At 36.8% G+C, this 13,176-nt stretch overlaps 1 protein-coding gene across 1 annotated transcript in view; it reads right to left on the reverse strand.

The window, feature by feature from the left end:
* Window positions 1-12,920, reverse strand: part of limk2 (LIM domain kinase 2) — a 36,582-nt gene extending 23,662 nt beyond the window's left edge. The window contains exons 1-3 of the mRNA XM_073861204.1: window positions 12,621-12,920; window positions 11,856-11,952; window positions 596-731 (exon numbers count right to left, since the gene is read on the reverse strand). Of these exons, the coding sequence (XP_073717305.1) occupies window positions 596-731; window positions 11,856-11,952; window positions 12,621-12,636 (249 nt within the window). The 5' untranslated portion in view covers window positions 12,637-12,920. The remainder of the gene's footprint in view (window positions 1-595; window positions 732-11,855; window positions 11,953-12,620) is intronic.
* Window positions 12,921-13,176: the final 256 nt, after the last annotated feature.

Below are 13,176 nucleotides of genomic sequence, written 5' to 3' on the forward strand. Positions count from 1 at the left end.
TTACAAACCCTTTTCACGGTCTACCTTATCAATTCCTTTCCTCTTTCAGAGGAATGTTCTCAAACACAGACAAACACACTGCCACGCAACAAAAAATACAGGTAAATCTTTTAGGCTATTTTCACGCTAATCCGCAGTTGTTGTTACTAAACGCTCTGCATCCACACTGGTATTTATTTACCATAAGTTGTATTTTAGCATATCAGTCATAGTTTAAGCACTTAACCCTATCAGACCCAACAATAGCGGTGCAACACAGACCGCCATCTTCATTATTTTGGGTTTAATGGATCACATCTTGCTAGCATATAATTTTTCCAAGTCGTAAATAAACGTTTTCACTGATTAAAAACATAGTCTCAGTATGAATGCACAAAAGGTAACCTCAAAAAGAAAGCGATATAGTTCTTGTATAGCTCACTTGCTAAAGTATTGCATTAGTTGAAAAGATCATGGGTTCGAATCCCAGAGAGCACACACACACCACCGATTAAAAAATGTAGACTGTTGCACTCAAAGTCACTTTGGATAAAAGCGTCTGACAAATGCATGAATGCATATAATGAAGAATGTCAACACAAAATGTTTTTCTTACCATAGCAGGTCCAGTCATGAGCAGTGAGCAGCCATGGCACAACTCCCCGAACTTCTCGCAGTAGTGTTTGTGACAGTACAGCCTCCCTTCTTTCTCAAAGTACCAGTTTGTCAGGAGATCCAAGCATACAGAACACCTGGAGGAACCAGCATGAAAAAAACAGTAAGTGAAACATTCTGTTTGCAGATTCCCTTGCTCTGAGATAAGCTCTCTGGGGCAGGGGAGATACCTGAACGACTGAAGTGCTTAATGAGAGAAAATTGTTTTGTTGGGCCATAAACAGCCCCTAAAACATGTGACTGCTTAAGGTATTTGAAACGTTTACCACTTTCTTGGAATTCCGTGTGTAAAGTTATAGCATGCACTAAAGGTTCAGACAACAGATGTCACAACTTTGCCAAAGCAGAGTAAAAGTATAAGTGAACATTTGCAGGAGATTAAACATCAAAAGCAAAGCTTTTCAAACAAACGTCTGAAGTAAAAAAAGATTCACAAGCTTATTTACTGTCAGAGCACTTTTTTTTCTTGAAAATATCTGAGGTACAGCTACAGCAAATATACATCAGCTCACGCTAAGGTTCTCGAGACAAAGTCCAACCGAGAAACGTACAAACATTGTAGTTGAGGAATTTGGGACGTGAGCCAAATCTAGTCGTGAATTGCTCTCGTACACACGCTCTCCTGTCGGCCACCTACCTACAATTGAAACCTGATGTGAGGATACAGGCTGTGCCACTTTGAACTTTTATCTATTTCCCATGGGGAATAAACAGAATTGACTTAATTAAAAGAGTTTGAAGTGCACCTTGAGGCGTTCTTCTCCAGACAAATGATCCTTTATTGTCTCAGAAGACAGGAAAGGATTAGGGATGCACCGAAATGAAAATTCTTGGCCGAAACCGAAAACCGAAAAAGAGGACACCAAGGCCGAAAACCGAAAGCCGAAACACCGAAAGAAATTATGCCAATTATTAGTACTACCATTCCACTTATAGTATTTTTGTGTGTAATACAAATGGAGTCAACACACACAATTTGAGAAGAAAAATAAGCCAAACAGCATGTGCCATAAACAAACCCAACTTCAGTTATATAGGCTGAAGGATTTGTTTGATTAATCCTTTGGTGCTTGTTTGCCATGCAGTATACATTTAAAAACTGAGATGTGCTAGTTGTGGTTTTGTCCTAACGTTAATGTTACAAAATGCTGATATAAAAATGATGGCATTTTAATGCACGTTAAAACCCCGAATGGGTCGAAGGCTCAGTCAAATATGAATATCTTCTTTATTTAGTCTGACATGTTTTTGTTTAAAAAGAAAATCATATTTAGCCTACCTTCTCCGGTGAAACCCGTTTTTCTCATTAATGCCAGCTGCAGAAAAAACTCTATGTTGTTATCCAGTAAGAACAACAAACGGATCTAACAAATATATCTGAATTTAATATTATGTTACAAATAACGCAAGCTGGCTTGATACATTATTGCTGAGGGTGCAAAGTTACGAGCTTAATTTAACAAAATAAACTAGGCTATATAAGGAAGCGAACAAACCTCTCATCATGCACGCTGATGCGGCGGCGGAGAAGCACGTCTAACACCCGGCAATTAAAACTCTAAACACTTAAATGAGTCTGCAATCTGAATTACCAAAACAATCAGAAATACATACATATTAATTTTCATGTATATTTTATATTAAAGTCTGTAAAAGACCGTACAGGTGAAGTGAAAAAGGATTCAATGAGCAGTAGCATTAATGCTGCGGTGGCGGATTAAAAACATTTGAATATCATTTTTTCCCCATTCTAATTATTATTGCAGATCGAATATTTGACCATTCGTGCACATCCCTAATTTTAAAAGCAATCATGTTAAATGTCTGTTATTCTGGATGTTAATCTGAACGAATGTTTAGTCGGAGCTTGTGAAAACTGTACAAATGCCCAGAGAAACTCCGCGGGTTTGGACACACACATTACGGTCGTGGGCGGGAGTGAAACTCACAGGTTGCGGAGGTCCTGGTCAGAAATTCGCTGGACGCGGGTTTGAGAGAAATCTAGTCCACACCGCAGATATGTTACTTCAGACAAGCACGTGCAGGTCGCGGTTTCTGTTTGCGTCATCACATTATTTCGGCCGTATTTTTTCGGTGATAAAAGTCTTTCGGCCGAAAACCGAAAAACCACTTTTGGGCCATTTTCGGCCGAAAATTTTCGGTGGCCGAATATTCGGTGCATCCCTAGAAAGGATGCTTGAACACCAAAAAGTTCCTCCTTACGTGCCACAGCTTGTTTTGCCTGTGTATGGGAATTGGGTTGAGGGTTATGGGACCTAAATCTATGTAAAACACCTGAGGGATGCATAACTTAAGAGGACAAATACAGACGTAAAGACAGACTTTAACATTATTGTGCTAAATGCCCCAAGTATTACCTTTAAGTAGGGGTCCGCGGGGCTAGTTGTAACACGGACCATTTATATTGTTGCACAGGGTTGAGTGATTTTTTTTTTATGTATTGTTTTCATGCTGCCAAAAGACGATCTCGTGCAAATTTATGAAAGGGTATAATGTTTTCCATAGAGTTATTGATGAAAGAGTGTTTTGGTGGCATGCAAGTAAATTTTCTCATCATATGTTTTGTTCGGTTTCTGATTTGGGTGTGTAAGATACCAAATCCAATGTTATGTCATCTTAATCAGTGTCTTGTTGACTAAAACAAAGCATCATTTCGAAATAGGTCTGCAGCTCATAGCAACTTTTTTGGTAGGCTTGAAAATATTTTCACCCAGCGGGGTTAATTGTAACGCTGTGTTACAACTAACCCCTCAGCACTTACAATATGAAAACCGCTAACGTTAGCGTAATTCGTGCTACACACCAATGATTGCTGGCTGCCAACAAAATAAATGTGCTTGTCTTATCAAAAATTGTGTGTCTAAATTTATATTTATTCATATCTTTAATATTGATTGAATAAGGTCATGTAAAATTGTGCTGCTTTTTCTCACATATTAAGACATTTGTATCCATTTATAATTGAACTATGGTTAGATGAGGGATGAATAGTGTAGATACCTGTTTATTATAGATAGATATATAAACAATATCAACTTCAAGTATATAGACAAAATAGTATTGAAATATTTGCCTACAAACTTAATTTTTAGCAAGTGTTACAACTAACCCCCTGCCTGTTACAATGAACCCCACCTATGGGGTAAGTTGTAACGTTTGCACTTCTGTCATGTTTGGTGTAATTGTCCAAGAATGGTAAGTAATAGAAACAAACTTCAAATGTTCATTTGTAGCAGAAATGTGTGTGTTGATTGTGTAAAAATATAATAAATCAATCACCCCCCCCCAAAAAAAATTTAATGATTGAGCCAAAACCAAAAAGCGTTAGGTTGTGCCCCACTCTCCCCTATACACAAACTCTGGATTATATAGTGACTGTATATATGTGTTCAAGGATGCTCAATTGGTGGAGCATTGTGTTATTAACGCAAAGGTCATGGGAAACACACATACAGATAAAATGTATACCATGAATGCACTGTAAGTTGTTTTGGATGAAAGCGCCTGCCATAATGGTACTTATGGTACATAGTGCACCATAGCACCCAAGCAACTGCATTGCAAAACCATATAGTACTACAAAAGACCTGGCATAAAACCAAAGAACACTTGCACCAGACTTCTGCACATTTAACTACTATTTAGTAAGAGCAAAGGATGAACAGGATCTTCCTGATTTTCTTACAAAATAATTACAGTATAATTGTCTTGTGGTAAAGGTGTCACTGGTAAAGGAATAGTTTCAGATATTTATATATTGTAGCTGCCACAACACCACTCCTGGGTGGAACTAGAGTTAAAGAGAAAGCGCCCATTTGTGGCATACTAAGAATCCAGCATTGGCAACCTAGCCCAATTTTTCCACTGCAAGCAGAGCAACAATAGGGATAGCATGTTTAAAGAAGTCTTGAAATGAAATGCTCTGAATGCCATAAAGTCAAGGTAACATCAGGAGTAGGGATGCATAACGATTAATCGCGATTAATCTATATAGCAGAATAAAAAGTTTTTGTTTAAATCATATATGGGTGTGAACAGTGTATAATAATTATGCATATATAAATATGCACACATGCATGTATAATTTTAAGAAAAAATATATATTTATATATAATATAAATTATACATTCTCACGAAACCATTGAAACACCACGGCACTAATGATTTTAGCTTTACAATGTGTAATATAGTAACATTAAAAAGCATCAGAATTAACACAATACTGTGTTCTACCTTGCACAATGTGTGATTTCAACATAAGATTTTTAATTGTAAATTTATAATTTTCTGCTGAAATTCTCATTACCGCAATGTATCCGGCTGTGTTTGAACATGCGTTATGTTGTAATTTAATCAAATTAACACAAAAATATTAAGAAAAAAAATAAATGGATGTTTTGCTAGACTACTTTAGATGACAGAAAAAATATTTACTGAATATTCATGTATAATAATAATGAAGAAAAATTAGGAAAATGATGTGTCCATGCCTGATGTTCTCATCCTCGGCAACACTTTTTGAGAACAGTTTAAGCACACATACAGAATTTTAATAAAGTTTGATTTTGAGTGACCAAGCACATGGACCAGTTACTTCAAGATGGCTATCAGGTAAGATCATTTTTTTACAGTTAATTTGAAATATTGTCTTGTCAGAATGCTTACACGACATTTTGATTATCATTACCGCAACAGATGCTTATTAAATGTTAATTTAATTAATAGAAGCATAATACTTTGATTTTAAATGCATGTGCAGAATCTCCAAATTATGTTCTTTCAGGTTTGTCATGTCATTTTGAAAATATGTCAGTGTTGATGTTTTCTGACTGTTGCAGTAATGAGATTTTTTAGGACTAATTTTTTAAATTATGTTACAAAAAGTGTTAAATGATAAGTAAAAGTTTTTAAATTAATGTTCCCATTTACTCCAGACTTTGTTTTTCAATGTCTGGTGGGAAAAAAGTAAATTTAAGCAATTTTTACATTTTCATGCTTGACATTTTTAAAACCAAGTTTTCGTGAGAATCACCCACATAAATATACAAATGTATATACACATGTAAACATTTCTTAATATATACATGCATGTGTGTGCATTTAACTATACAAAGTTATTATACACGGCTCATACACATATATGATGAAAAACACAAGAAGAACGGGACCTTTAAAATTCTCTGTTTAAACTGATTTGGCATGCTACATGAGAGGATTGGTCTGCAGCATGAATGGACATTTCTGTAGGCTTCACAAGTTAGAAAAAAATCTGGGATCCTGCTTTATTTTGTAAAATAAAACTGTGTTACAATCGTTTTTAAGTCCAAATCAGAGCTTGCCACACAAAACCAATTCTCCTAACAAGACCAAGTGTCCGGGGAAAAGTCTGGCATGCTGTACTCCTGAAGGCCATTCTCTAGCACACCATGTGCCAAAAAAAGGAAAAATTGAGAAGACTGAACAAATATCCACTCAATGGTTTGAACGCAAAGAGGATGTGAAGCAGCAACATACAGCTGAGACGTTCTGATAAAGATCACATTAGTGTAAGGCCACCAAACCCAGACAGAATATCTGGATTTTGGCCATTTGCCCAGTGGGTGTCTTTGTCTGGAGGAATGTTGACAAGCTCTGTTTAGAGGAGACACAATATGCCCACGGGGGGTTAGCAGAACTTCGTCATCCAATGTAGGGACAGCATTGGTGGTGTGCCTTTGGGATAAAACCTGTTTGCGAATTCGGTGACCTGTGTTTGTTTCGGCAGTGACATCATAGTAATGCTTCCAGATGAAAGGGTTTGTGAACTAACATCTGTGGGGGACATTAGTACAAAGGCCAAACAGGTGGCCATGATATAAACTTTCACCTGTAAACCATCGACCACTTGAACTTCGGTTACTCATTTTTATAGGAGTAAAAATTCCGAACAGCAAACGATACCAATGCAAGAGACTTCACAAGATGACGACTTATGAAAGCTATGCTATATACTCATTACCAACAGAAGTGATCAAAAAAGGACCTTCCAAATTTTTCCGTTGATCCACATTTTTCTCCCAAGATCCTATAAGCATCTAACTTCGGTCCAAATATCATATAATTAACTATAGGGATTTCTGTTTGTAGCATAAAGCCTGGAGTATAGTTTTTTTACGCAAACGTACGTGCATGGTCGAGCGCACATTTGAACGTACAGCCTTGCAAAGTATAGTTTACTTTACTTGTACGTGTCTTGTACACAAACGTTCGATGTACTTGCATTGCGTCACAATGAATCTTCTGGGCTACATTCTTCTGTAAGTGCATGCGCTACTTAAGAATACAATGAACATCGGGTTTAAAAAATCCGACAGTGTGTGCACAGTGCGCATGCACTCTTCTGATGACAAAAAGTGCGTCACAAAAAAAGGACCATAAAAAAAAAATTGACCATACTTTGGCCTCAAACCTGTAAACTTTCTTTAGTTGTGTAAAGTAGGAATGTACTGGATATAAACTACTGGTCCGAAAAAAGCAAAAAAAGCATCTTTCTTGGACACTATAGGGGCGGTTCACATTTCGCGCAGAAAACACAACCGTCGGTTGGTTCTTGTTACATGACCTGCGGTGCGCTAGCGGCATTCTAAAAAGTTGAGATCTTTTTAACTCGATGCGGTGCAGATGTGCCTGGAAAAAATTAACGTGTCCATTATGAGCACGCATACCGTGCGCATACATTTGAAATAACAAACTTGAGCGAGCAAAATGTGAATCGCCCCTTAAAATGCTTTCACACTGCCAACATGTTTCTGGCAGTTATAAAGCATGCGCATATCTTACCCTATACTGGTTGCTATTTGATTGCATCATTAAGACGATATTATTCGTTAAAATGTATGTGTCTTTTCACGTATTTGTCATTTTGGTTGCTAAACATTCATTCAGTGCAACCCTAATGTTAGGCTCTGGTTTCTTTATGGTTTTAACTTATGGTATAAATACCTATGGTATTTATTGTTAGTATAAACATTTAAATTCCTCTTAAACTCACTAAACTTCATTGGTTGTTTAAAAACAGGGCTCTACACTAAGTTTTTGCATTGGTGCGCCTAACTTTTTTCTTAGGTGCACCAGCACAAAAGTTAGGTGCACCCAAATGTTTGACTGCATTGCATTTAACACCGCAGTTTTACAAGCGCCTATGGTGGTTAAGTGTACAAAATATTAATTAACATGTATTTTATCATTTTCATGCTGTGATTCTTTTTTCCCTTATAGCCTCTTGCTTTTATGTTTGTTCTAAAATCTATTTCCTAAAAATACTTTTATTTCATTGCTTTATGCCCCTTGTTGTGTGCAGGATTTGTCGTGCTTATATATATATATATATATATATATAGGAGATGCATAGTTAATAGTAAAGTAACACAGAGACTGAAAACATGATGAAATCTGTATATTTAATGCCGGATAAGTTTGTTGGCTAATGATGATTTTCTACGAGACAATGCAGTGATTTTAAGGTGATGTTATTTTGGTCACACTTTCGAACCCTGTAATAACTTTAATAAATGTTACTATATTGTAAATGGTTTGATCTGTTATTCTAATAAACATACATCTGAAAGACAAAAGTTGTTCTTGACCAAACCCAAACCCTCCAAATTTCTCATTGTTTTCCAGGGGAACACGGCACATAACATCTGAACTCTCTGTACTGGGACATTTAAGTAACAAACACAACAACCTAGAATTCTGCCGTCGTAAACAACTCTCAAGCAGAACCTGTCACGTCCTTTCAAATCATCAAATATCTCAAGAACGCTAATGTTATTCTGCTCGCGGTTTACACCCAGAGGAAAGACAACAGGCTTCAGGTGAAATAAAAGAAATGATTCAAGCACTGATTCACACACTGAAAAGCAAACACAACAGTTAGAGAACAAAACACTCCTCTTCCTTCATTCCACACGAGAGTTCGTGTTAACAGAGAAACATTTCTGCTGATTGTGTCTAATTTTCAGACAGCCTAAATCCGGCAGGTACGCCATCACTGTCTGTGAGCTCTGTTATACTGCTTTCCAAGAACAAAAGGATAAAGAACAAAATAGATAAAGGGAACAGAGATGGAGAAAGACGAGGAAGAGGAAATGGTTTTGGAGGAGCAGGCGGATGTCTTACAAGCCCATCCAAACAATCATTTTATACTCAGCATTACTCATTATAAAGCCTCCATTTATGAAATAAGCTCAATAGGTCTCTTTGTTAGGAAATTATTTAAGGCTACATAACGTAAAGAACATTCTGTAAAAATATAACATTGATATCTTTAATATAGACTGAGTATGCCATTTCAAAGATTGAAATCAATGATTAAAATCAAACTTTAATGCTCCTAATCTCATACATAGTTCGATTATATAGATTTCACAGACATGGTCACATTTGCAAGGAAACGAGTGCTATAGCTAATTTCAAATGAACATGATCTGAAGAAGCAGTGCCCAAGACAACAATAAAGCAGAGATGCTATTAAGATCTGACATTTACCATACCCACCCAAATATTGAACCACATTGTAATTGCTAGTAAATGCAATTCCTAAATGCTAGGAAATTCAGAACCAAGAAGCGTTTAGAAGACATTCCAGCACCACCCGTAATTATAGTTAGAACGGTCACTAAGTATCCAGTCTCTCCATCCAATCACAAAAGGGGCATAAGTTGGCTACTTGACAACCTTAGCTGTACAAATGGGGGGAAAATGTCTGTAGGGGCAATGAGCCGATGTCTAGGAATGTGAGAACAAACCATACAAGAGATCCTACCTGCACCAACAAAAGGCTTACAGGAAAACAAGGAATGTCTTCCAAAACATTAGAAGGATTCCATAGAGGAACACGACAGAGAAAGCTATGAATACACTCACACATGCTCAAATGTGCTTTTTGTGGGAAAGCCCAAATTGTCAGATCATATCTAACCTGGCAAGTTTCCCGAAGACGTAAGAAAGAGCCCAGATTCCACTTCTGTAGCATATGGCGCACAATGCTGTGAAAGTGCCCTGGACTAATTTCTGCGCTCATTAAGGTCATTGTCTGAGAATCGCCAGAACCACAATTTGGTCCTGGTTTCCCACTGAAAAGATTCGATCATGATGACAAAACTTTTCCATGAACTCTGGGTCAACCTTCACAAACTGAATAAAAGTCAAGGGCTCATAGGCAGACTTCAACTGCAATGAAAACCTAAAAATAGAAATATAGTCCCATTTTGGGGACAACATGGACCCAGGCAGGAAAATGTTTAATTTAAGCATGTAACTGATTGATGACATATTACTCTAGCTAAGTATTACTTAAACAGACCTAGTAAAACAATTATGTATTCTAAAACATGACCTTTAACCTGGCACACACCATCTGACCACTGATCAGCAGCAGTAAGAGAGCAAGTAAAGTTTTGGTGGGAGAGAGAGGGAGAGATAGAGAGAGAGAGAGAGATAGAGATAGAGATAGAGATAGAGATAGAGATAGAGATAGAGATAGAGATAGAGAGAGAGAGAGAGAGAGAGAGAGAGAGAGAGAGAGAGAGAGAGAGAGACAGAGATAGAGACAGAGACATTGTTAAAATGCAAATAGTATGCTTAGGATGCAAAATAGCAAACCTCCAAATAGCAAACCTCCTTCTAATGACAAATTTCCATTTCACAGCAAAGACAGATTTTTCTCCCATGTAAACACAAACAAAACATCCAATTCTCTAAAGCAGGGGTTCTCAAACTATTTGGGGTCAGGGAACCCTTACAGGGAGAATAATATTGAAGAACCCCCTTAAAATTCTAACAATTACTAAACATTTTCTTACAATAAAGCATGATTTTTGTAGTGTTTCATAGTGATAAAAAAGCACATTCTCATCTGAATCGGGTTAAATCAACTTATTTGTTTTTAAGAGGTTTTTTGTTTAAATGACTCAAGATTTGGACTCAAGACTTATACTTTTACAATTACCTTAAAATCTTTCATAAAATTAACTGCAGCAAGACTGGGCATGGCCCCCGTATGCAACTATGTCCTTAAAGGACCCAAACATTAAAATTCTGACATCATTTACTCACTCTCATGTTGTTACAAACCTGTATACATTTCTTTGTTCTTATGAACACAAAAGGAAGATATTTTGGGGAATGCTTGCAGGGTTTCCGCAAAAAATGTGTTAGTTAAGGCGGTAGGGATGGGCGGGGCCGGGCGGCGTGGCAATCAAAGGTCGAGGTGTACGCGTTATGATGAAAATGTAAATATTTTTATTTAAAACACTCAAATAAAACTTATTTTTGAAAAACTATGATAGAAAATGAACACATACTAGATTATTCATGAATTAAATGTTTTTACCTCTAACGGTAATAGCTGCTTGATGAAGTGAAACTAAAGGGTTAATAAACACAAACTGAAGCTGATGTTGTAGAACGTCTGGCGAATGATGATAGATAGTGCAAAAATTGTAAAAACTGATTATTTCCCACTATTATTACATTATCTTAAAGGAGTGTAACTACTTTAGCATAAATAATGCACATAAATAACGTGAGCAAGAGCGTTCAACAATCATAATCAACAGGCACGTGCAACCTAGCTAGCAATAGCGTCCGCGCTATTGTCCGAGATGTTTTATCAACTGGCTAGTTATCCTCCAAACAGTGATGGCCCGGACACGTCTTTCTCATTTTGGCCGTGCTATTCTCTGAGATGCACTTGACGAAATTTTGTGCAGCAACATTTTTTATTTATTTATTTATTGACTACCTAGTTAAGGCGGTAGAATTTCCAAGCTTTGGCGGGCCGCCCAAGCTGCAAAGTGCTGCGGGAAAACCTGGCTTGTAACCAAACCAATCAGAGGCCCCACTGACTTCCAAGGTATTATTTTTTGCTTGGCTACAAACATTTCTCAAAACATCTTCCTTCGTGTTCATCAGAACAAAGTAATTTACAAGTTTGTAACAACATTAGTGAGTAAATAATGACTCAATTTTCATTTAATAGACAATTATAAAATGTTTTGCATATTCGTCAACTAAGTTATATAATATAAATTATTTTCCTGTTTAGACTAATGGACTACTATATCTGAGCCTAGCAATATAATATGCACACTTAATACAGGATATATTATTTGTTGTATATTTTCATAAACACCCACTGAAAGCATGAGTTGTGCCAGGCGTCTTGAAGAACCTTCACATGAAACGCGTCCTGAATCCTTCCGCCACAGCCCGTGCACTCGCGCTCCGGCACATCTGTCAATCAAGCAGAGGAACATCAGAGGAACGTTCAGAAAACATACAAATCAAAGTCTCTGTACACACAAATAATGTTCACCTTTACATGTAAAAATCAACACATTTAGCTTCAAAGTTACTAAGCATTCAAGTTAAAAGTTTATTAGGTATTCAAGTTTAAAGTTAAAGAGAATGCGCTCTGCACTGGACAAAGTGTTTTATACAATATGTAATATCTCGCACTGCTGATAAGAGTCCATTAAAAAACAACTAATGCTATTCATTAAAACATCGGGTTTAACTTTTGTGTTTAGCTCTTTATTATTTTAAAGATAAGTTAATAAAGGTCAAGGTTGCAGCTGTGGTTGTTTATTTACTTCACGTTGAAAAAACTCTACGTTAAGTACGTTCCATTTTAATGTATGATACATTTTCAGTAATTGTTTAATAAATACGTACATTCTGATTATGCAGTTTATTACTAAACACCACTACACTTTTTACACAATACTGTACCAAACACAAAAGCAAATCACTGCATCACAACGTCTCTTTCTTATAAAAGAAAAACACTCAAGTGACGTTAAGTTAATTAAAAGTCTTTTAAACTGCGATAGACTAAACATAAAAAATGAAGTAACGTTATACATTGAGCTCACGCAAACACGAAATCACACAATCCTTACCTTCTCGTTCGTCCATGTCCTCCCTGATCTGATTTGATTATTTGTTGAAGTTCACATGCTGGTCCAGAAATGTGTACAATTCACAGGCTGCGCGTCTGCGATGCTACATATCTGACACATGTCTGAGACCCGCAGAGTAAATCCTACTGAATGTGAGGAATTTTGAGGAAAACAAAGTCCCATAAAGCGTTACAAGATTCGCTCTCTCGCTTTCGTCCTACCATATGACGTCACCGTGTAGAAATGTACGGAGACCGGAAGGGATCAAACAGCTTCACCTGAAACAGGGGCGTTCGCTGTGTGCGCATTGCAACAAAGCTGGGCTGCGTCAAGTGATGTTGCAGCACCATCTGTCGTTAAAGAAGCGTAACAAACGTTGTTATATTTAATGTCTGTTAAAGGGATAGTTCACCCAAAACTAAAAATTCTGTTATCATTTACGGTCCGTGTACTTATCGTTCATTTTTTATTCTGTTCGGAATGAAAGATGAAATTTAAAAAAAAGGTGCAGCTTGGTTTTTTGTTTAAAAAAAAGAAGCAGAAATGGCTGTATTTT

The sequence above is a fragment of the Misgurnus anguillicaudatus genome, chromosome 22 (genome assembly GCF_027580225.2).
Source record: "Misgurnus anguillicaudatus chromosome 22, ASM2758022v2, whole genome shotgun sequence".
Classification (NCBI taxonomy): domain Eukaryota; kingdom Metazoa; phylum Chordata; class Actinopteri; order Cypriniformes; family Cobitidae; genus Misgurnus; species Misgurnus anguillicaudatus.